General features: G+C 39.9%; 1 protein-coding gene across 1 annotated transcript in view; it reads left to right on the plus strand.

The window, feature by feature from the left end:
• NDUFA9 (NADH:ubiquinone oxidoreductase subunit A9) overlaps window positions 1–24091 on the plus strand; it is a 39167-nt gene extending 15076 nt beyond the window's left edge. Inside the window, exons 6-11 of the mRNA XM_049882250.1 lie at window positions 1968–2070; window positions 5196–5263; window positions 7318–7394; window positions 14452–14547; window positions 19089–19155; window positions 23808–24091. Of these exons, the coding sequence (XP_049738207.1) occupies window positions 1968–2070; window positions 5196–5263; window positions 7318–7394; window positions 14452–14547; window positions 19089–19155; window positions 23808–23978 (582 nt within the window). The 3' untranslated portion in view covers window positions 23979–24091. The remainder of the gene's footprint in view (window positions 1–1967; window positions 2071–5195; window positions 5264–7317; window positions 7395–14451; window positions 14548–19088; window positions 19156–23807) is intronic.
• Window positions 24092–24434: the final 343 nt, after the last annotated feature.

The following is a 24434-nucleotide window of genomic DNA, read 5'->3' on the forward strand; positions in this document are numbered from 1 at the left end:
CTTGACATAGTTTAATGCTGGTGGGAGGAGCTGGTAAAGAGGGTGAAACTGAAGATATGAGAGAGTAAGTTGGGCAGGTGCAGAGAAAGTGAGAGAAGTTGAGCTCCAATACTGTCACTCCTCTGTTGTGATAAGAAAGGAGAAGCAAGTGGTGGCGTGTACACCAAGTTTGTAGATTTGATGGGGGCCTGGAGGTGGTTTCTTTCTGCCGGCTTATATTTTCTGTTTGAATTAGAAAGCGAAGTCATGTACTGAAGGGAAGAGGAAAGAAAGGGAGTTCTGAAATTCAAAGAGAACTGAAGGAAAGAGTAAATTAGAGGAGGAGAACAGTATTTCTGGGAAATGTTGATGGTTCAGTTAAAATAGGTGCCATAAATTTATAATGGTACCAATTTATGATTTTTATTCATTTTCCTCAGCTGCTGAAGGCAGCAGGAATGCACGGCTCAATGAAGTTGGCTAACGGGATTCTTCTAGGATTGGGAGTTTACCTGGTGAATGGAGTAACGGGAAAAAGGGCAAGGTGTTGTTATTAGTGGCCTTTGAGTCATGGCAACTATGTATAACAGAATGAGATATTGCCTGATCCTACACCATATTCATGTTTGTTGGTGTGTTCGAGCCTGTTGTTGGAACTGTTGTGTCAGTCCGTCTTAGGGTTTCTCTCATGTTTTGTTGGCCTACTACTCTGTTGAACATGATGTCCTTTTCTAGCAATTGATCTTGCCTGATGATGTGTTCAAACTAAGCAAGTAGAAGTCTTGCCATCCTTATATTTAAGAAACATCCTGATTGGTTTGTTCTTTTGGCAGAACACCATATATTCAGTATATTTTGCCAACACCACAGTTTGAATGCATCAGTTCTTCTCTCTTCCTTTTTCATTATCCAACTTTTGCACACGTATGAGGCAATTGAAAAGACCATGTCTAATGGGATTTCTCCAGGATTGGGATTTTGCCTGGTGGGTAAAGGACAAAGGGGAAAGGTAATATACAATATTGGTAACAGAGGGATTGAAAAAATGGGCCATGGAATCTAATCTGGAATAAAGAGAGAGTGATAAAGGGAGAAAGCAGAGTCAGTGGACTAGAGTTCTTGAGAAGGTTGAGGAACAGATGAACAAAGGACAAACAGGCTAGAAACATAGGAGATTGTCATCTGAGAGTAGGATGTTTTCATTTAGTGTTTCAGCGGAAGGGCACTTTTCGGGTGTTGATTTGATCCGTGGTGTGACTGTGTTTAGAGTGGCAGAAGTAGGCTGGAGAGGAGGTTATTGAAGTTGAGAAGCTGAAGGAACTGAGAGGTCCAAGGTTAGTAGATGGTAACAATCAGGGATGTTGCAGCATTGGAGATCAGGTAGGACAGTGACTTTACCCGTGACCACCTCTGGATAGGTATACACTGCTGCTACTAACATTATTAGCCCACTGCCACCTCCCTCTCCTTTCTTTGGCAGGCTGTTAGCTTGTTGACACCAACTAGAGAATCTGTGATTAGAAGAAAAAATGAAGGCTGCAAAATTTCTACTCTGATTTTTCTCCTCCCTTAGTGTAAGGGAAACCCTGCTGGCATAGTGGTTAAGTGCTGCGGCTGCTAACCAAAAGGTCAGTAGTTCAAACCCACCAGGCACTCCTTGGAAACTCTGTGGGCAGTTCTACTCTGACCTATAGGGTCACTATGAGTTGAAATCGACTTGATGGCAACAGGCTTGGCTTGGCTTGGCTTGGCTTAGTGTAAGCGTCCTGAGGATAAAAATGTGCAGAAACCCAACAAGAGCTATAAAGTAGCAGGGCATTTTTGTGTGTTTTTAAAAATTTTATGTACATTTTATGAATAACATGATGACCTTAATCTGGCAGATAGTATGACTTTTCAAACACAAGTAGGGTCCTGATAGTAGAAAGAATGGGAGCTTTGTTCACTCATCTCAGAACCTGGAATCGTTTTTTTGGTTGTTTATTTAGGCTGTTGGAGAGAAAGAAGTGAGAGATACATTTCCGGAAGCCACTATCATAAAGCCATCGGACATCTTTGGAAGAGAAGATAGATTCCTCAACTATTTTGCAGGTACGTGTTCCTTCTTAATGGTGGAAGAGAAGGGTACCAGTTAAATGAATTGAAGTTAATAAATCCCTTTCGGGATTCATGGGACAATAGTTTCCCATCTGTTTTTCCCGGCTCTCAGGTTTCTTAAAAAAAAAAAAGACTCTCCTTTTCCCAGTAAAGGTATTTGCTGCCCTCCAGTGGGGACTTGTGTAACAGTGAAAGGTGAAAGGAATGTTCATTGAAGCAAAATACATTGGGTATCAGGCTAAATGTGAGGTAGCGCATCCAGGAAGTGTGATTGGGTAAAAATTTTTGTCTCTTTTGGCTTTTGTACAGCTAGATAAGCCTTGTAAGTATATTTATGGCTTCCTAGTTAGTGTGCCCTGATGCGTTTTGTTCTGTTGTGTTTTTTGTGTGTGTCATATTTAGAAAACCAGAGATGCCCAATGTATCCCAATGGAAGGCACCCCACAATACATCCTGGCACCCAGGTCTGGTGGAAAAGATGGGTGCCCACCAATCATGGTGCCCAAAAAAGCCCCGAGTTTTGTGGGAATATAAATTCCCACATAATATTTCTCAAAATTCATATTACCAACCAAAAATCTAAACACCCTGTAATTCAGCATGCTTGCATTAATGAAAATTAATGGTATCAAAAAAAAAAAAAATTCAAAGCAGGAAATTATTGAGTCTCGAAAGGATTATATACAAGCCAACAATGGTCTGTGACTTGAGGGACTAAGGTTATATTGTCATAGTCAACATGGTCCTTCTTGTGAAAAGAAGCAACTTTTTGGTTAGCGGAAAGAGAATGATTTTGGAATTAGAGATCTGAGTTTAAATCTTGGCTCAGTGTATGGCTAATTAGCTCTGTGACTTTGACAAGTCTCTGAGTGGCAGGTTCCTCATCTGTTAAAATGGAGATGATAATGCCTACCTCAGCAGTGGTGTGTTAATTAAATGAAGCTACCTTTATTATAGCACTTGACACATGTTGTTGTTGTTGTTACGTGCCATCGAGTCAGTTCTGACTCATAGCGACCCTATGCACAACAGAACAACACACTGCCCGGTCCTGCACCATCCTTAACAATTGTTGTTATGCTTGAGTTCATTGTTGCAGCCACTGTGTCAACCCGTCTTGTTGAGGGTCTTCCTCTTTTCCGCTGACCCTATACTCTGCCAAGCACGATGTCCTTCTCCAGGGACTGATCCCTCCTGACAACATGTCCAAAGTATGTAAGACGCAGTCTGGCCATTCTTGTCTCTAAGGAACATTCTGGCCACACTTCTTCCAAGACAGATTTGTTCATTCTTTTGGCAGTCCATGGTATATTCAATATTCTTTGCCAACACCACAATTCAAAGGTGTCAACTCTTCTTCAGTCTTCTTTATTCATTGTCCACCTTTCACATGCATATGATGCGATTGAAAATACCATGGCTTGGGTCTGGCGCACCTTAGTCTTCAGGGTGACGTCTTTGCTCTTCAACACTTTGAAGAGGTCCTTTGCGGCAGATTTGCCCAATGCAGTGTGTCTTTTGATTTCTTGACTGCTGCTTCCATGGCTGTTGTTTGTGAATCCAAGTAAAATGAAATCCTTGACAACTTCAATCTTTTCTCCGTTTATCATGATGTTGCTCATTGGTCCAGTTGTGAGGATTTTTGTTTTCTTTATGTTGAGGTGTAATCCATACTGAAGACTGTGGTCTTTGATCTTCATTAGTAAGTGCTTCAAGTCCTCTTCACTTTCAGCAAGCAAGGTTGTGTCATCTGCATAACACAGGTTGTTAATGAGTCTTCCTTCAATCCTGATGCCCTTTTCTTCTTCATATGGTCCAGCTTCTTGTATCATTTGTTCAGCATACAGGTTAAACAGGTATGGTGAAAGAATACAACCCAGACACACACCTTTCCTGACTTTAAACCAATCAGTATCCCCTTGTTCTGTCTGAACAACTGCCTCTTGATCTATGTAAAGGTTCCTCGTGAGCACAATTAAGTGTTCTGGAATTCCCATTCTTCGCAGTGTTATCCATAGTTTGTTATGACCCACACAGTCGAATGCCTTTGCATAGTCAATAAAACACAGGTAAACATCCTTCTGGTATTCTCTGCTTTCAGCCAGGATCCATCTGACATCAGCAATGATGTCCCTGGTTCCACGTCCCCTTCTGAAACTGGACTGAATTTCTGGCAGTTCCTTGTCGATATACTGCTGCAGCTGTATTTGAATGATCTTCAGCAGAATTTTGCTTGGGTGTGATATTAATGATATTGTTCTATAATTTACACATTTGGTTGGATCACCTTTTTTGGGAATAGGCATAAATATGGATCTCTTGCAATCAGTTGGCCAGGAAGCTGTCTTCCATATTTCTTAGCATAGATGAGTGAGCACCTCCAGCACTGCATCTGTTTGTTGAAACATCGCAATTAATATTCCATCAATTCCTGGAGCCTTGTTTTTCGCCAATGCCTTCAGAGCAGCTTGGACTTCTTCCTTCAGTACCATCGGTTCCTGAGCATATGCCACCTCTTGAAATGGTTGAATATCGACTAATTCTTTTTGATATAATGAAGGTTCAAGTCCACCTAGAGGTGCCTCAAAAGAAAGGACTAGTGATCTACTTCCAAAGAAATCGGGCATTTAAAACCCGGTGGGGCAGAGTTTTACACTGACACACGTGGGGCGACAATGAGTTGGAGTCAACTGGTAACCTGGAAATAGCCGATTGGTAGCATATGCTCGGACAAACATGGAATTGCCTTGAGTTGCAATCGGCTCAGTGGCGACGGTTTTTTTTTAATCAGTAATCTGTTGATTCCTGCGTTCCTCCTTAGAAGGGGTGTGGCTGGAGTTTAGTATTGGGAGCGACCATCCATTTAGCCTCAGAGAGTAGAAGAAGCCAAATCATTTGACCTCTTTGCCTTGCTCTCTTTCTTCTTAATTTTTTTTTTTTTTTGCTTTCCATGTTTATTGTCTGAAAAACAAATGGCCGCTTATGTTTACCTTCCTTAGAATCAACTACAGTTTATTTCATTATTTCTGTTATGCAAAATTATTATACTAAGCTGGAGTCTATAGGTCCTGTAGTAGCATAGGCCTTCTAAGAAGAGTTCTCATTCTTTCTTCTTACAGGTGGTCGCTGGTTTGGTGGTATGCCTCTTGTTTTCTTGGGCCTACGGGCAGAGAAACAACCAGTATATGTAAGTACACTGAGTGAAGGGCCTTGGAAAGGGGCATCAGCTGAGTTCAGATTCAGGCAGTTGGTTTTCTGGCTTCATTCCAATCCAGTAACTCCATCATTTGCTTGTCAGTTTACGTCACCTGGGGCTTCTCAGTTTAACTAAGAGGTACATGTCTTCTTTGTGTCTTCATTCAGTCATTTGTTTAAGAAAAATTTATTGAACGCTTAATGTGAACCCTTAATGTGCCAGGCACTGTATATGTCATTTGGGATACAGATACTAACTAGACAGACAGAGGCTGCTGTCCTCAAGTTGATCTCAGATACAGGCAGGGAAGTAAAGTGATTTTTGTACAATGTGATAAGTGATGTAGTAGAGAGAAGGTTTTGTGTAATCATATCAAAAAGACACTTAGTCCAGACATAGGGATCAGGAGAGGTCTTCTAGAAGAAGTGACATCCAAGGTAAGACTTTAAAGATGACTAGCAGTAAGTCAGATGAAGGGAATTAGGGAAGAACAGTCCATGCATAGGGAACAGTATGTACAGGGTCCCAGCGCTGAGAGATAAGATTGAGTTTCATATTAAGTTGAACCAGGGTTTCTCAACCAGGGTGGCACTGTTGGAAGTTTGGGCCAGGTAATTTCTGTTGTGGGGAGCTGTTGTAGGATGTTTAGAATCATCCATAGTTTTTACCCACTAGATAGTAGAAGCATTCCGCCCCCCTCAAGTTGTGATCACTAAAAATGTTTCCAGACATTGCCAAATGGCCCTTGGGGATGAAGACCACCCCCTATTGAGGACCACTGCACTAAACCATATAAAATTTCCATTTTTCAAGGTCAGAATAGAGTATTAAGAATTCCGTGTAGTTCAGCCTCATAGTCTGTGATGGCTTAGTAACAGTGTTGGGAGGAGTGGTAAGAGATGAGATTGGAGAGTTGGTGGGCAGGGGCAGATCAGAAAGGCCTTGGCAGCCATCTGAAGATAAACACATTCTGACTAGACAAAGTATTTAGGTGAGCCTTCCAATGTGGAGATTATTTGAGCTGTTGAGAAGACAGGTTTTTTTTTTTTTTTTTATTTACTTTTTCTTTTTTTATTGTACTTTAGATGAAGGTTTACAGAACAAACTAGTCTCTCATTACGCAGTTAGTACACATATTGTTTTATGACATTGGTTAACAACCCCACAACATGCCAATATTGTCCCTTCTCAACCTTGGGTTCCCTATTACCAGCTTTCTGTCCCCTCCTGCCTTCTACTCCTTGCCCCTGATGTGCCCCTTTCATCTCATCTTGTTTTTTGGGCCTGTCTTTTGGCCGAAGGGTGAACCTAAGGAGTGACTTCATTACTGAGCTGAAAGGGTATCCAGGGGCCATACTCTCAGGATTTCTTCAGACAGGCCAGAAAGCCTCGTCTTTCTTTTTGAGTTAGAATTTTGTTCTACATTTTTCATCAGCTCTGTCTGGGACCCTCTACTGTGATTCCCGTCAGAGCAGTCAGTGGTGGTAGCCGAGCACCACCTAGTTGTGCTGGGCTCAGCCTGTTGGAGACAGTGGTAGATGTGGTCCGTTAGTCTTCTGGACTAATCTTTCCCTTGTATGTTTAGTTTTCTTCATTCTTCCTTGCTTCCAGAGGGGTGAGATCAGTGGAGTATCCTAGATGGCTGCTCACAGGCTTTTAAGACCCCAGACGCTACTCACCAAAGTAGAGTGTAGAACATTTTCCTTATAAACTGTGTTATGCCAGTTGAGCTAGATGTTCCCCAAGACCATGGTCCCTGCAGCCCTCAGCCCAGCAATCTGGTCCCTCAGGAAGTTTGGACGTGTCTATGGAGCTTCCATGATGTTGTCTTGTACAAGTTGTGCTGGCCTCCCCAGTAGAAGACAGGTTCTTTAAGAAGCTTTCTAGAGACAGAAAATGCCATTATTTTAATTCTATCTCTCTCTTTTTTTGTGATTGGTGTGTCTTACATCCCTCCCTCTTTCAACCCTCCTCCCCTTCTTTTTTTCCTCTGTTCCATTCTCTCTTTCAGCAATGACTTAAACACGTGTTATAATTTCTTACAGGTTGTAGATGTAGCCAAAGGAATTGTTAATGCAATTAAAGATCCAGATGCCTGTGGGAAAACCTTTGCCTTCACTGGGTAGGTGCCTAGAGTTTGACTTTAAAATTGTGCTACCTGTTACAGTGAAAGAATCATAATGGTTGACAGTCATAATTTCTAAACAAGTTACTAACAGATTTATTTGTTGCATTTTACAATGTCTTTCTTCCATTGTGTTTATTCTAGAAACCTTTCTCCCCTAGCTCTGAGGCCAGTGTGTCTCAAAGAGCTATTCAAAGGCCACCGGTATCAGAATCTCCTGAATGCTTACATTAAATCAGAATTTGAGAGAAATTGAGAATCTCTGTCACCAAAGTTGAGGACTACTGCCCTAGACTATTATATACACTTACTTAGTCCAGTGATCCCCAAGGGTGGTTTTATCCTGCCCCAGTATGTGCTTTTTTGATTATATACGAGGGTGTTGCTGTAAATTCTAAAATCCCAAACAACACACTTTTAAGAGAGAAATTGCTTGCAAAACCAAGTCAATTCTGATAGGGTATTACCATGTCCCTGGTTTAGGGTACAGTATACTAGTGCTGGACGTGGCGTAGTGGTTAAGTGCTATAGCTGCTAACCAAGAGGTCGGCAGTTCAAATCCACTAGGCGCTTCTTGGAAACTCTATGGGACAGTTCTACTCTGTCCTGTAGGGTCCCTGTGAGTCGGAATCGACTCGACGGCAGTGGGTTTGATTTTTTTGGTTATACTAGTGCTGTGTTGGACAGATCATTTGTTATGGACTCTCTTTGTTGAAATTTACTGTCAGAGAAACTGGGGCACCGTTAAATTTTGTGATGTATCTGAAATTATTACATCATTTCACAACTACGCTTAGAACCTTTTTGTTGAATTAAAGTCGAAAACTACGACCCAGTCTGCCAAATTGAGAGGTACCAAATTCACCTAGTAATTGATCTAGAAGCCTGTTATTCTGTGAAACAAGCTTAATGACACCTGATGTCCTATGAAAGGTGAGGATACAATTAAAAAATTAAGTGGTAGCCTAATTCCTAAAAAATACTTGTTTCTACAGAAAAACACACTTTTCTCTATAAGCTAGAAAGCGGTATATATAGAATATAGTATGTATTCTGGTAGCATATAGTCCCAGGATTAATAATCCATACATTATTGAACTATAGTTCATTGTTACTATTAATTGAGTTTACTAAATGTGTTTTTCAGTGCAAAAAACTCTATTGTTTTTCCATGTCAACTAGCTGATGGCAAGATTTATGTCTCCTTTTGGGTTCTCATTTTGGTATATTAGCATGCTATTGGTTATATATTATAGGAAAACTAGTCATAAATATGTTCATCATGATGTTCTATAAAACGTTAGACTCAAAAGACATCAGGGTCTTGTTAAAAGGTACTTAGACAAGGACTTCAAGGAATTCATGAGTCAGATGGCTTTATGAACTTAGCTTGATTAGTACTCAGTAGAAATGGCTTTGGGATAAGTTAGCCATTTTCGCTTTTACCTTTGCCTAGCCACTCTAGTCTCTTTGCCAGGCTCCAGTAAGTCATTCTTGTTTGGCACAGTGATGGGAAAAGTAGGACTGGAGGTGGCAGTATAGACATTTTTCTTTGTGAGATTGTGGATTGCCCATTCATTCTTTTTTGTCTCTTCAGCCCCAGGGAAAAGCTTATTTCTCCTATACCTTGAGGCTAAAGCAGAGGCAGATGACCTTAATTTTGCTCCTAGGTTTTCTGTAGTTATTATATGATATTGGTCCATTCTCTGTGTCATTTATTCATTAAATACGTGTTGACACCCAAAATACTATTAGAACTAACAAGCATTAAGGTCACAACATACAAGATCAGTATGTAAAAATCAATTTCTATATGCTAGCAATGAACAATCTGAGGTTGAAATTAAGAAAGAAATTTTATTGACAATAGCCTCACAAAGAATAAAATACTTAGGAATAAATTTAAAGAACTACAAAACCTGTACACTAAAAATTACATAACATTGCTGAGGGGAATTAAAGGAGAAAATGTTCATGGATTGAAAAAGTCAATATTGTTAAGATGGCAAGTCTCCCCAAATTGATCTATAGATTCAGCGCAACTTTATTAAATTCCCAGTAGGCTTTTTTTTTTTTTTTGCATTAATTGATAAATTGATTCTGCATTTATGTGATAATGCTTTGCAGACCCAGAATAGCCAAGACTATTTTGAAAAAGCAGAGTAAAGCTGGAGGACTTAAACTTCCTGATTTTAAAACTTACTGTAAAGCTACATTTATTAAGATGGTGTGTTACTGGCATAAAAATAGACATTAGATCAATTAAACAGAATTGAGAGTCCAGACATAAACCCTTACCTTTTGCCAGCTGAGTTTTGACACTTCAGTGGGGGAATGGATAGGCTTTTCAACAAATGGTGCTCAGATATCTACTTGCGAAAAGGTGGACTTAGACCTTTACCACATACCATATACAAAAATTAACTCAACATAAAACCAATCTTAATGTAAGAGTTAAAACTGTAAAACTTTTAGAAGGACTATATGAGAACATCATCTAGACCTTGGGTTAAGCAAAAATTATTTAGCTACAACATCAAAAGCACAGTCCATAAAAGAAAAAAATTAATAAATTGGACTTAATCAAAGTTAAAAACTTTGCTTCAGAAGACACTGTCAAGAAAGTGAAAAGACAAGCCGGAGACTGGGAGACAATATGTACACTGATAAAGAACTTGTATCCAGAATATACAAAGAACTATTAAAACTCAATAATAAGACAGAACAACCCAGTTTAAAAATGGGCAAAAGATTAGGGTAGATATTTTACCAGAAACAATATACTGGTGGCTAGAAAACATGTGGAGTCCCTGGGTGATGAAAACTGTTAACGTGCTCAGCTGTCAACTGAGAAGAAAGGCCTGGCAGTCTATTTCCAAAAAATCAGCCATTGAAAACCCCATGGAGCACAGTTCTACTCTGACACACATGAGGCCACTATGAGTCAGAGTCAATTTGATGGCGACTGGTAAATGGTAGAAAACACATGAAAAATGCTCAGCATCATTAGTTATTAGGGGAATGCAAATCAAAATCACAATGAGATACACTTCACAGATAGATAGTAACCAGTGCGGGCAAAGATGTGGAAAAACAGGCACTCTCATACATCGCTGCTGGGGTTGTAAAGTGGTACCACCACTTTAGAAAACAGTTCAGCAGTTTCTTAAAAAGTTAGTAAATTGACCATAAAACCAAACCTGTTGCCTTCGAGTTGATTCTGATTCATAGCTACCCTATAGGACAGAGTAGAATTGCCCCATAGGATTTCTAAGGCTGTGATCCTTAAGGAAGCAGACTGCCACATCTTTCTCACATGGAGCAGATGGTGGGTTTGAACTGCTGACCTTTCGTTTAGCAACCAACCGTTTAATCACTGCACCACCAGCGCTCCTTAAATTCACCATTCAGGTCAGTAATTACACTCCTAGGTATTTACCCAAGAGGACATATGTCCACACTAAGACTTAAACGTGAATGTTCATAGCATCATTATCATAATAGCCCCAAATTGGAAACATTCCTAATGTCCATTGCTGATGAATGGATAAATAAAATGTGGTATACCCATACAGTGGAATACTATTCAACAAGAAAAAGGAATGCAGTACTGACACATGTAACAACATGGATGAAACTTAAAAACATGGTAAGTGAAAGAAATCAAACACAAAAGATTGCATTTACATGAGAATCTATAAAAGGCAAATCTCTAGAGATAGAAAGTAGATTTGTGGTTGCCTGAGGCTGAGGCGGGTTGGTTTTTTTTTTTTAAGGCTGAGGTGGAGCCCTGGTGGTGCAGTGGTTAACAGCTTGGCTTCGAACCTAAAGGCCAGCAGTTTGAATCCACCAGCTGCTCCTTGGAAACCCTGTGGGGCAGTTCTGCCCTGTCCTGTAGGGTAGCTATGAGTTGGAATTGACTCGGCAGCAACGAGTTTATTTTGCAAGGCTGAGGTTGGGAACAAGGATTAACTGTAAATGGGCATGAGGGATCTTACTGGGGTGATGGTAAATATTCTAAAGCTAGATTATAGTGGTGATTGTACAACTCAGTAAGTTTACTAATCACTTAATTGTACACTAAAGATGAGTGAATTTTACAGTATGGTATACCACGAGAGCGAATAGGATGGACAAGGTTCCTGCCTTTATAGAGCTTATAGACTAATGGCCAAACACACAAGTAACAATCAAGCAAAATAATATAAAATAAATTAAAAAAAAAAGGAAAGGTCAGTGAATTGGAAAGAAAACCAGGGAATGGGACGTCCTCAGGAGAGCAGAGAGAGTAGACTGTTTCAAGGAGGAAGTTGGCAACTATGTTGGATGCTGTTGAAAGGTTGAGTGAGTGGCAGCATGGAGATGAGTAGTAACCTTAATGAACAGTTGCACTGGGGCAATGGGACACAGGGCAGACTGGGTTGAAATTTGGGTGGCAGGAGAGGAAGTGGAGACCATAGGTAGGCAACTCTTTGGAGAGTTTTGCTGCCAAAGGGAGCAGGGGAAAGGGGTAAAGAGATGGTAATTGAAGATGAACGTGCTGCCAAGGGAGTTCTGCCTTGAATTGGGAAGATAGTAGAGCATGTTTATGATGAATGAGAATGATCCAGGAGAGAGGCAGCAGTTGAAGATTCAGGAGGTAAGGGGGGAAAAAAAACAAAACAAAACAGAAGCAAAGTACTTCAGTAATTGAGAAAGATTGGTTAGAGCGTGCAAGCCATGATATTGGCCTGGATGGAAGGCAAACACTTCATCTTTACAGGGAAAAGAAATCAGAGGCGGATGCAGATGCAGATAGGGTGGTAGATTTGGTTATAGGAATTTAAGGGAGTATCTTTTCTCATTGAAATGTGAGATCACCAGCTAAAAGGCAACATGGGGTGGGCCAGAGACATGTATGGAAATTTTGAGGATGGAAGAAAAAATATGAACTATTCCCTGGGAGAACAGGAAGGAGTACTTCCTAGGAGAGCAGAGTAGAATTGCAAAGCAGAATTGAGTATCCGTTTGAAGTTAGCGATCAAAAATAAGGTGCAGTCAGCCCAGTTGTATTTTCTCTACAACTTTGTCTTGCTGGGGGTTCACGCACAGAGAAGGCAGATACTTGAATGAATGTGCTACCAGGGGAGGCCTCCCTTGGATTAGGGAGATAGTAGAGCACATTTAAAATTGTTAAGAATGACCCAGGAGAGAGGAAGCAGTTGAAGATTCAGGTTGTAAGGAAAAAAACAAAGGAACAAAATCGTTAAATGAGAGGTCAGTTACAGAGTGCAAGTCATGAGATTGCCTTGGGTGGAAGGCAGACATTTCAGTTTTTACAGGAGGAGTTTTGTTGGACAAATATAGTGAAGAGGCAGGTGAGGGACAAGATTTTGCTGAGGATATTTACAAAGGCATGCTTATAATGCTGAACCATGCAATCGAAGCTGAGGAGGACACAAATCTTCTCTTGAGTCGCAGTTAATGCAACACAAAGTGCTTTAGAACAGTGGAAGAGCCAAGATAATTTTGTATAATTAGTTTACCCATGATGTCAGTATTGCATGTCACAGTAAAGATTACAAGTTGTTCTTTGTATTATGTGCCCTGCATTGACCCTTACAAGTCACTCTGGAATTTGAAGGAAGCCATTCAGGGGCTTTGTCTGATACTTCCTTTAGCTGACATTTTCTTTTTTTTAATTAAATATATCAGAATGATGTTCTCACTGAATTAACTTCATTCATCTCTCAGCTACCCCCAACTTCCTCAGGCAAAAGGATTAGAAAAATGGGTGAAGAGATATTAAAATACATTGTAATGCAATGATAATTGATTAATTAAAACTATGTTGTACAGATACAAAAGTATTCACATCAATGGACTAGAACAGAATGTCCTGAAGGAGACCCACATATATGTAAAAATATAGTATGTATATAATAAAGGTGACATTTCAAATTACACAGGAAGGGTAGATTATTTAGTAAAAGGTGTCGAGGCAATTGGCTAGCCATTTGGAGATAATTATATCTTTACCTTATATGCAAAATAACTTCCACTAGGAATGTATTTTCTGGTTTAAAAAAAACCTTAAAAGCGTTAGACCAAAATGTGTAGAACTTATGTCACTGGTGATTGTAGCAGAATTCCCTAAATACAAAACCAAACCATAAAAGAATAGAAATTGATAATTTGATTAAATAAAATGTTTAAATTTGTACAATGCCACAAAACACTGTAAGCAACATTAAAAGGCAACATACAAAAATATAAAAGATATTTCTAATTATATTATTAAAATATAAAGAATTCTTACCAGTCATTGTTGGAGAAAGAGACCCCAGGGAGAAAGAGAAGAAAGAAGCTATAAATGGCAAAAAAAGAAAAAGAAAAAAAAAAGCTCTAGTGTTAAAGAAATGCTGATTAAAACCTTGAGGTACCTTTTTCACTTAGCAAATGGGCAAAATTGTTTATTTTTTACGATGAAGCTCATTTTGCCGAAGGGTATGCCTAACAGCATTTTATGTTCAATGATATAACCTTTGTAGAAGACAGTTTGGAAGTATTTGTTAAGAGCCTTAAAATTTCAGAATGTGCTCTGATCCAATGCCATGTCTAGAAGTGTATCCTAAGTGTACAATCATGGATAGGTATATTTACTATAAAAATGCTCCTTAAAGTATTCTTTTACAAAAGAAAAAAAATTTTAATAGCTTAAATATCCCAAAACTGGGAATTGGTAAAATAATTTATGATTATAGGCAATGGAATATGTGCAACAATTAAACATGCAATGGAATATTTAATGACATATAAAGGTGATTGTGATGTATGCTAAATGAAAAAGATGTATAATCTTGTATTTATGAAAACAAAAAAATGCATTTGCAAGGGAATGGGAAGGTTACATATTAAACATATTTATCTTTGGCTGGCCGGATTATGGGTAATTTTTCTTTTTGCTATTCCATATTTACTACAGTGCATATGTGTTTCAAATGTTGTTTTGTTAAATTAAAAAGAAAATATGTAAGGAGCAAATCATTTGAAGTTACATGTTTTCCTTTTGTAGGCCAAATCGATACCTCCTCTTGGACCTGGTGCAGTATGTCTTCGCTGTGACTCATAGATCCTTCTTCCCATACCCCTTGCCACGTTTTACCTATCAGTAAGTGAAGTGCTTCTTTGTGTACCTTGTAGAAGAGAGCTAATTTGATACACTTCTCCCTAATGTCCTCACTTAGGGTTCTGGGGAATATATTTGTTCCAGTGAAAGGCCAATATCCGACTCTCTAATAGGAAGTGCTCCTGGTGTTAGGAGGTTAGGCTGGAGAACAACCAGTAGAAAGGGAAGTATAGTAGCGTAGACAAAAATCAATGTGCATTTTGAGATTTAATCAGTCATATGTAGTAGGAGGCTAAATCTGCAGTTCTTTGAATTCTCCGTTTAGAACCCACTGAGTTGTAACTTGGAGAAGTGTCTTGCTTGGGAGATTGTATAAAGGAGCAATTTTTTTTTTTCCTTTGTTTTATACCACTTACCCAGAGGTGGGAAAGGGGACCTTCTTTATTAAACCAGTCTGATCATGTAGTTGGGGAAAGGAACCAGGCTGATTCAGACTTGACCTTGTGACTGCCTTATCTTGTTTCTCTGCTGCTTAGTTCAGTTCTTCACTTTGAAGGTTCAGAATCTTGTAATTATTAGGTCACACACCAGTGTTCTGGTCACGGGTACTTTCACATCAAATTTGCCAGAGATTGATTTATAAATCAACATGGCAGCTCATTCCTTCATTCATTTGCTCATTCTTTTATTTGACACGTATTTATTGAATGCCTATTTTTATTATGTCTTAGACAGTGTACCAGGCAATCAAGATGTTACAGTAAACCCTCAAAAAGTGTATGGTATAATGGGGGATATCAGTTAGAATGCAGTGTGATGATAATATTTATTGAGCATGTGCTATTTTTCAGGCTATTTACTTGATCCCATTTAATTCTCATAGTGACTTTATGAAGTAGGTACTCTGATACTGGCATTTAACAGATGAGGAAACCAAGGCATAGAGGGCTTCCTCAAGGTCATAAAGCATCTTAGTGGTTGAGTCAGGGTTTGTACCAAGGTTTTTTTTTTTTCACTCCAAAGCTTGTTTTTTTGACTGTTGAATGCCTGCCTCCTTGATAAATGCTACAATGGGGGTAAGCTCAGGGTGGTGTAGGAGACCATTGTCATTAAGCTCAGTCGGGGAGGACTAAACCAAAACCTGAACCAAGACAGGAGTTAAACCAGGTGAAGGGGATGAAGGAAGGGATAGCATTCAAGAAAAAGGGAATAGCAAGTGCATAAGCTTCGTGTGTAGGAACTAAAAGTAATTGAGCATGGCTGGAGAGGAGGGAAAATACTGTGAACAGGAGTTGGTGCTGGGGGAGTTGCAGAGGTCAAATCCTAAAGGTCCTAATAATCATGTAAAAGAGTTTGGAATTTGTCTCAAGAGCAGCTGGGAGCCTTTGATGTGTTTTAAGCAGAAAAATAGCTTGCTCAGAATTATTCTTTTGAAATATCATTTTTACAGTAATGTGGAAAATGGACTGGATTTAAGGAGATCTGTTGGGGCAATGTTTAGTAACCTAAGCAAGAAATGGTTGTTGTGTTGTTGTGTGCCACTGAGTTGATTCCAACTAACAGCAAGAAATGGTAGCAGCCCTGAACTAAGGTTATGGCACCAGAGATAGAGAAAAATGGATTGTTTGATAGATACTAAGTTGATTGGGTTCAGGACTTGGCCATTAACTTGGTGAGAGAGAGGAGGAACCAAGAATGGTGCCCAAGTTTCTGCTAAAGGTACAATTTATTGAGACAAGGTCAGAATAGCTAACATTTGTTGAGTACCTCCTCAGTGGCAACTACTGTTACAGGCTCTTTACCTGCATTGTCCAATTTGTTCACTGTATCAACTCTATAAGTACTATTATTATTCTCATTTTATGGATTGGTTAACTCAGAATTTTGTTTTGAAATTGAGGAAACTGAGGCTCAAAGAGGTTAAATAACTTGCCAAATGTTACTTCATCAGCACAGATTTCACCTAAGGCAGCTTGGCTCTGGAAGTCATGCTCTTAATCACTGTACTCTGTAATAAGATAACAGGGAACACAAAGGAGAAAGAACATTTTTGGGGAAGCTGATGTATTATGTTTTAAAAATGTTGAGTTTGGTAGACCTGTGACACACTGGAGATGTCCAGTGGGTGGAGGTCCTGGTCTAGAACTCAAGGAGCCAAGTCTGGGCTGTAGGGAATGATTTGGACATCGTCAGCACACGGATGGTAATTGAGGCCAGGGGTGTAGATGTGTTTATAGACTGAGTAAAAGAGGAAGGCTGAGATCAGAATCACGATAAATACTGCCATTTAAAGGATCAGCAGAGTAAGAGAAGCTTATTAAAGAGGCTGGAAAAGAGTGATCAGACATCGAAGTGGAAAATGAAGAGTTCGGAAGTCTAGATACCACAGGGAAGGGAGTGATTTAAGGGGAAGAATGGCTATTTTAAGAAGGAGGGTGTTACCATTACTGAACATTTTGATCAAAGATTCTATAGGAGAATTCTGATCAAAAGGGGGTAAATATAGAACAGAATTTCAAATTCTCATGGACTCTAGACTTTCTGGAGCCAAGGGGGCTGAATGAACCCCTGAAACTATTGCCCAAGATGATCTATAAACTTAAACCAAAATTATCCCCTGAAATCTTAAAACCAAACAATACCTTAGCTTAACTACTAAAAAAAAGTCTGTCTTGGGCATTGTGCTCTTTTTAAGAACTATCTATACGGGATCAAAGTTAAGATAGCAACTTGAAAGATTTGATAGAACCTTGGGGGGCAGGGAGTTTATGTTAATGGGGAGATAGCAACTGAGAAAAGGAGTGAGAATGGTTACACAACTCAAAGAATGTAATTGTTGTCACTGAATTGTATATGTAGAAACGATTGAATTGGTGTATGTTTTGCTGTGTATATTCTCAACAACAACAACAAAATTAAATAAATAAATAAAAGGAAGGCATTGCTGTTTTGTTCACAGCTGTACCGCCAATACCTAGAACGGTTCCCGGCACACAGTAGGCACTCTGTTAATATTGTGAAATGAAATGCTGTGGAAAAGTCAAATAAGGTAAAGGACCAAAATGTATCCACTGGAGTTAGTAATAAGATTTTAGTGACTGCGGTGGTTTCAGTCTGGTGTAAGCCAGAGTGCACTGAGGTACATTCATGGTTGCACATAAAACAGAGAGTTAGAGATGGAATCATTTTCATCAGCATAAGAACATGTATTGCCCGCTGAGGACACTAAAAAGTAGAGACCAGAAGGGCTACGTTAACCTAGGACCAGAGCACAAAGTCGGAGGTTTGTAAGAGGGGGATTTATTTAAGCTATAACCCATCACCCATTGCTGTCGAGTCAGTTCTGACTCGTAGTGACCCTATCGGACAGAATAGAAGTGCCCCCATAGGGTTTCCAAAGAGCGCCTGGTAGATTCAAACTGCCGACCTTTTGGGTAACAGCCATAGCACTTAACCACTACGCTACCAGGGTTTCCATTTTAGGTATAGTAGCCCAGTAAATTGCCGTTTTCTGTCATTGGAACAGGTTGTCTGGAATCTGAGGCTTTATATGTTGCTAAAGAAATTCTGACCAGTTTTCAGCTTCCTTTTTCATTTATTTTTACCACTCAGTTGGAATGATTGTCAAGCTTTTAAAAAAACTGGAGCCCTGTGTTCAATGAATTTTTACGTAACGGCCCGCTGGGTAAATCAGATAAATGCAGAGCTGGTCTGGTTGTAGTGATGGGTGATATTAAGAGCAGCTTCCCTCATCTCCTTGACCCACTCCTATGTGAGGATCACAGGGAATTCCTAGTGTTCCTCAGATACTAATTTAAAACCCACTACCCTGAGGATACTTAAAAGACAGTAACTCAGATAACCCATAAGGAAAAAAACCCTTAGTTTTCATTAGCAGAGAAGAGGGCATTGATCAAGATAGGCTACCCCCTTGTCCTGAGTTTTATATTCTCTTCCTGCTTTGAGTCATAGGTCTTGGCCTTCTCCTTACTTTTGGGGTTTTTTTGTTCCCTAGGGTTCAGTTTAGCCGCTAACCAAAAGGTTGGCAGTTCAAATCCACCAGGAGCTCCTTGGAGACCCTATGGGGCAGTTCTGCCCTGTCCTATAGGGTCACTATGAGTTGTAATCAACTGGATGGCAAGGTTTTTTTTTTTTCAGTTAGGGGTCCTTGTCCTCAGGGATTGCATTTTATATTTTGCATACCACTTAGCTTACCCTGCCCTGTGTCCTTAATAGCAGCGTATTTGAATGTCATGGGTTAAGTTAGAATAGAATTTCACAGACTTTATTGAATCTCTCTTGTTTTGCTGTTGTTGGTTTTATTTTTTACCTTAAAGTTCATTGTCTCTTTGGTGGAGAGAATGTTACAGCAGTCAGGCTGGGCTGGGTTGAAAGGAAATAAGGACTAATAAGCAGAATTAACCACACAGATGCCAAGATTGTTTATTTTCTTAAAAAAATAAAATTGAAAAAGAAAATTCCCATTTCTGCTGGAGCCTCACTTCCTATGGCTCTCATTGGCTAGATTAAATACTGGGCATGGAGACACTTTTCACATGTGCCTTGTTTATTCCATTTTCCAGATTGATAGCAAGACTCTTTGAGATGAGCCCGTTTGAGCCCTGGACGACGAGGGATAAAATGGAACGGGTGAGTTGGAGTGTGGTGCACATGCGCCTGGGCAGATGCCAGGAGAGGGCTGCAGAGAAGGATGGAATTGGATTCCTTCGTGTTTGCTGGCTCACATGCCTGGATTCTTTACATGGTCTTGTCTGATATTTTTCCTCTCAGAGGTCAACCACTCTGCTTGTGCACTGAATCTCCCCTACCCACAGCCTACACCAGGGTTGTTCCTCCATTGTCTTCTCAATTTTTCTTTCTCTGCTGGGCCATTTCCATCAGCATACAAGCAAACCCTAGTAGTTCCTTTATTTTTTAAAAAGCTTTTCCTTCTTCTCATCCTGTGCTCTCTCTAGCTACTGCTCTGTTTGTGCCCCTTTATGTTGTAACTCTTACAAAGAGTTGTCTGTACCTGCCATTGACAGCTTTTCCCCTCATTCTCTCTTTAACCCATTCCAGTCGGGCCTTCATTCCTGTCTCTCCCCTAAAACTGCTGTCTTCAAGGCCACCTCTGATCTCCATGTTGCCAAATTCAGTAGTCAGTTCTCCAACCTCATTTACTCATGTGGACAGCATTTGTCAGAGGGACTGTTCTGTCCTTCTCGAAAGCCTGTCTTTCATTCTGGATCCTGGCCCATTCTACATTTTCTTGCTTTTCCTCCTCTCACTAGGCCATGCTTCTCATTCTCCCAATCTCTAAATGTTCATGTGCCCAAGGGCCCTGTCCTCAGCCCTCTCTTTTCTATCTTTACACATTCTCTAAATGACCCTCCCCTAGGCCCATGCTTGCTCTAGTTGCTGTTTATAAGCTCATGGCTGCGGTTTTATCTCCAGCCCTGATCACCCCCTTTTACCCTACCACCCTGCCTCTCCCTGAGCTTTGCACTCTTATATCCAGCTACTTAGATATACTATAATCATCTGAAGGAGCTCTGGTGGCGCAGTGGTTAAACTGCTGGGCTGCTAACCGAAAGGTCGGTGGTTCGAACCCACCAACTGCTCTGCAGGAAGAAGATGTGGCAGTCTGCTTCCATAAAGATTACAGCCTCAGAAACCCTATGCAGCAGTTTTGCCCTGTCCTGTAGGGTCACTATGAGTCAGAATTGACTTGATGGCATTTCGTATAATCATCTGAAGGAGTCCTAGGTGATACAAACGATTAAGTGCTTGACTACTAACTGAAAGATTGGCAGTTTGAACTCACCAGAGGCACCTCAGAAGAAGAAGGGCCTGATCTGCTTCTGAAAGGTCATAGTCTTGAAAACCCTATGGAGTACAGTTCTGATCTACACAAAAGGTCGCCATGAGTTAGAATCAACGCGACGGAAACAGAACATGTCCATAAATAGAACTGCAAACCTGCTTCTCTCCTAGCCTCTCTCATCTAAGTTAATGATATCACAATTTACTCTGTTACTCAAGCCAAAGATCTAGGAATCTCCTTCAGTTTCTTTCTTTTCCTTACCACTGTAGATCCAAACCAGCACTAGCTAGTAGCAACCTGAAATGTGGCTTTTACTACTGTAGAAATAAAACTTTATTTAATTTTAATTAACTTAAATTGCCACATTTGGTTAGTGGCTACTGTAGGGAATAACACAGGTCTCACCGGAAACCCTGGTGGTGTAGTGGTTAAGAGCTATGGCTGCTAACCGAAAGGTCGGGAGTTCTAATCCATGAGGCGCTCCTTGGAATCCCTGTAAGGCAGTTCTACTCTGTCCTCTAGGGTCTCTATGAGTCGGAATCGACTTGACGGCAACGGATTTGGTTTTCTTGGTTTGGTAGACCATCACCAAATATTATTGGGGCAGCCCTCAAACTACATGACAAATGCTGATAGTTCTCCCTTTCCCTAGCTTTTTATTTAACTTCTAATTATAATAACGTTGAAAATATTCAATTAACAAAAGTAGAGTGAATAATTGCCTCCACTGTACCCACTCTAATCCAAGCTTCTGTTCCTTCTTATTCTCTCAACCACTCTCCTGAACAGCATGTAGAACCCCAAAGCTCTGGATCTTCCCTTCTTACTTGCTATCTTCCATACTCGTCTTCCTCATCGGTCATTTGCCTACTATATGTTAAAGTGTTTCTATGGAAGATACAAAGTAAAATAAAAATACTATACTGTGTCTACCTTTGAAGACCTGTAGACCTCATACTGGCAAGAAGCATCCACATTGTCCTCTGAATGTGACCTGAAAGCTAACGTGTAGAGAAGATGAGAAAATAGGCCTTAGGCATGAGATGTGAGGGCCACAGTCAACCTCCCCTCTGATGGTCTGTGTGGAAACCTGAGGCCATTCTTAAGGTGTCCCTCTATGTTTGTGAGAGATCTGGTAGGAGGACCAATTGTCAGAATGCCTCAGTTTATCCTTCACTAATGTGCCTCATACATTTGTAACTGAGAACTTGTTGATATAACAAGCTAATGGTTTTTGAATTTGGTTTGGAGACTACCTCACAGCACTCTACTAAAAAAGTTGCAGACTCTTGGGTGGGGAGGGTGAGGGATTGATGCTGCTGTACATGCAGATTGATTCTGTTTGTATACTTTTGCATGATATGGGACCTGGGTTTTTGTTTTTTTAGTTCTGTAATGAGTCCTGCGTTAGTCAGTCAGGTTAAGTATAGCTGGAATAAAAAGGTAACAATCTTAATGGACAGTAAATACTATATTCATATTTCAGTAGTTAGAAACTGAGGCAGAAAATCTATGCTTAGAGAACAAGCACAAGGGAGAACTGAGGAATCAGCTAGTTTTGCTTTGTTCTTGTTAGTTGCTGACAAGTCGATTCCAACTCATGATAGCCTCTTGTATAACAGAATAAATCATTGCCTGATCCTGTGCCATCCTCACAATTTATGGTATGAATCAGCCCATTGTTGCAGCTGCCAAGTTAATCCATTTCATGGAGGGTTTCTTTTGATTTCGCTGACCTTCTACTGTACCAAACATGATGTCCTTTTCCAGTGAAGTTCTGCTTTAGCCTCTACTTAATTCGTGAACCCTCCTGTGAAGCCACCTCTGGCAAATGTAATTGATGATTTCTGTACTCCTTGGGGTTTATTTCTGTTTAGATCTGTGGAATGGCTCATCCAGAGCCCATGTCCTGTGCTCATGGATAGTGCAAGGCACCTTTGGTCTGATCTTTGATGACCTTGCCTTTTCATTTTTTAAGCCCTCTTTCTGTGTTCTAAGGAGCCCTGATGGTGCCAGTGGTTAAAGCACTTGGCTGCTAACCAAAAGGTCTGCAGTTTGAGCCCACCAGCTGCTCCCCAGGAGAAGGATGTGACAGTCCACTTATGTAAAGATTTACAGCCTTGGAAACCTTAAGGGGCAGTTCTGCTCTGTCCTGTAGGGCTGCTATGAGACAGAATCAATTCGACAGCAGTGGGTTTGGTTTGGTTTTGGGTTTCTGTGTTGTACTTCTAGTGAGTTCCAAAAATCAAAAACTGTCACATATTCCTTGAAAGCAGTTAAGTCTCAGTAATGGGAGTGTCCTAGTGAAAGCACTAGACCAACAATCCAATTGAAATTAAAACAAAAATTTTATTGAAGGATTAACTTTATTTCGTGAAATAGAGAAACATGGCTTTCAAAAAGAATGCAGCACGATCTCCCTTGCAGGGAGAACAGCAGCATATTTAACAGGAAGAGTAAACAAAGCCAAATAGTTTTATATCAAAGCGTGCAGGGGAAAGAAGGAGAAATTTACAAGGGGTTGTTAAACTACAAACTTTCTTAGCACCAATTTCTAGCCTCACAAATCCCTTTTTCCTGATACAGTTTGACTAAGGCAGTATTTCTAATGTTAGACGTGTAAACATTCTTGATATAGGAGTTTAGTGATGGATTGCAGGCTGAGTCAAACCTAGTTGTAGCCCTTGAAATGGAGAATTGACAGTTTAGTTAGGAAAGAGTGAAGATTAAATCAGCTCTAAATCTGAAGCCTTTTGAAATGTAAACATCACCCATACAGCTAAGAGGGAATGAGTCAGGGCCCAGGCATTCACTGGGTGAATTCCCTGAAAGCCGTTAAGATAGCAAGTTCGTTTACATAAGTTAAAGCTTGAATCTCTGCACTCTTGACAGCCACAGCTTCTCTAGCTGCAATCTGTGTCTACCTAGTTTCATATTTACAAAAAACTAGTAGAAATACAGTGGAAAAATCCCAGCAAGCGAAGATTTAATTTGGGAGTCAGGATGTAGAACTAAGACTTAATGTATACCTATCTTGGCCATAAAGTTGTTTACAGTATCTAATTTTATTTAACATATCAGTTCTATCTTCTGACCTCCAGTTGACCAAGTTGCCTTCTCTGGGGCCAGCTGTATAAACATTTTTAACAGGCACCGAGGAATTCTTTTATCTAGGTTAGAAATTCTGACTCCTGTGTTCTTTGTTTTTCAAGTAATAAAACTTTGATTAAAAAGGCTGAGTGGTTTCTTTAGGAGAACAGAAATGAAAATCTTAGTTTAATTTTAATGAAGTTTTTAATTTAGGTCTGAAGTCACTCAAATTTAGATATGCCAGCACCTCAATTTCTAAGATTCAAATCCACAGGAGTCAGGTCAGCTTTAAATTTTAAATGTTTAACTGTTTAAATATTTGTCAGGATAACACTCATTATTTTTGGCCAATTTTCAGTGTTCTCTGTGGTTCTTTGTTTATTCAAAGGTTCATCTCACAGACATGAAATTGCCTCACCTGCCTGGCTTAGAAGACCTTGGTATTCAGGCAACACCCCTGGAAGCCAAGGCCATTGAGGTGCTCCGTCGTCATCGCACTTACCGCTGGCTGTCTTCTGAAACTGAGGATGCGAAGCCGGCCAAGACAGTCAACGTTTAGTGGCCCTTGTGCAGCCCTTGGTTTTTGGTGTCATTCAGTTTCACCTGGCTAGCAACCACCTACTTTCTTCCTGTACATAGTGAATAAGATCTATTAAAATGTCTGAGATTAATTTCTGCAGCAGCATTTTCTTTTTTGATTTATTGAGTGAGAAATTCAGTCACTTAGAACTTGAGCATAAAAAAAAAAAATTTTTTTTTTTATAGCTTCCTGTATATACATGTATGTGTATCATTTATTCTCTCAAATAGTGGGGGGTGTGTTGAATTCCCCTATGTCAAGCTACTTCTAGCATATGTTCTGGAAGATAAGGACGTCTCTTTGATGTCAAATTATTGTGAAGACCCTGAGTGATAGGTGATTATCTTAATATCCATTAATTGAGAAAATATACAATGTCCTGTACTAATCTGAATTTATTCACACTTAGGGTTTTTAAAATTTTTCTTAATGATA

This window comes from Elephas maximus, chromosome 4, assembly GCF_024166365.1.
Source record: "Elephas maximus indicus isolate mEleMax1 chromosome 4, mEleMax1 primary haplotype, whole genome shotgun sequence".
Classification (NCBI taxonomy): domain Eukaryota; kingdom Metazoa; phylum Chordata; class Mammalia; order Proboscidea; family Elephantidae; genus Elephas; species Elephas maximus.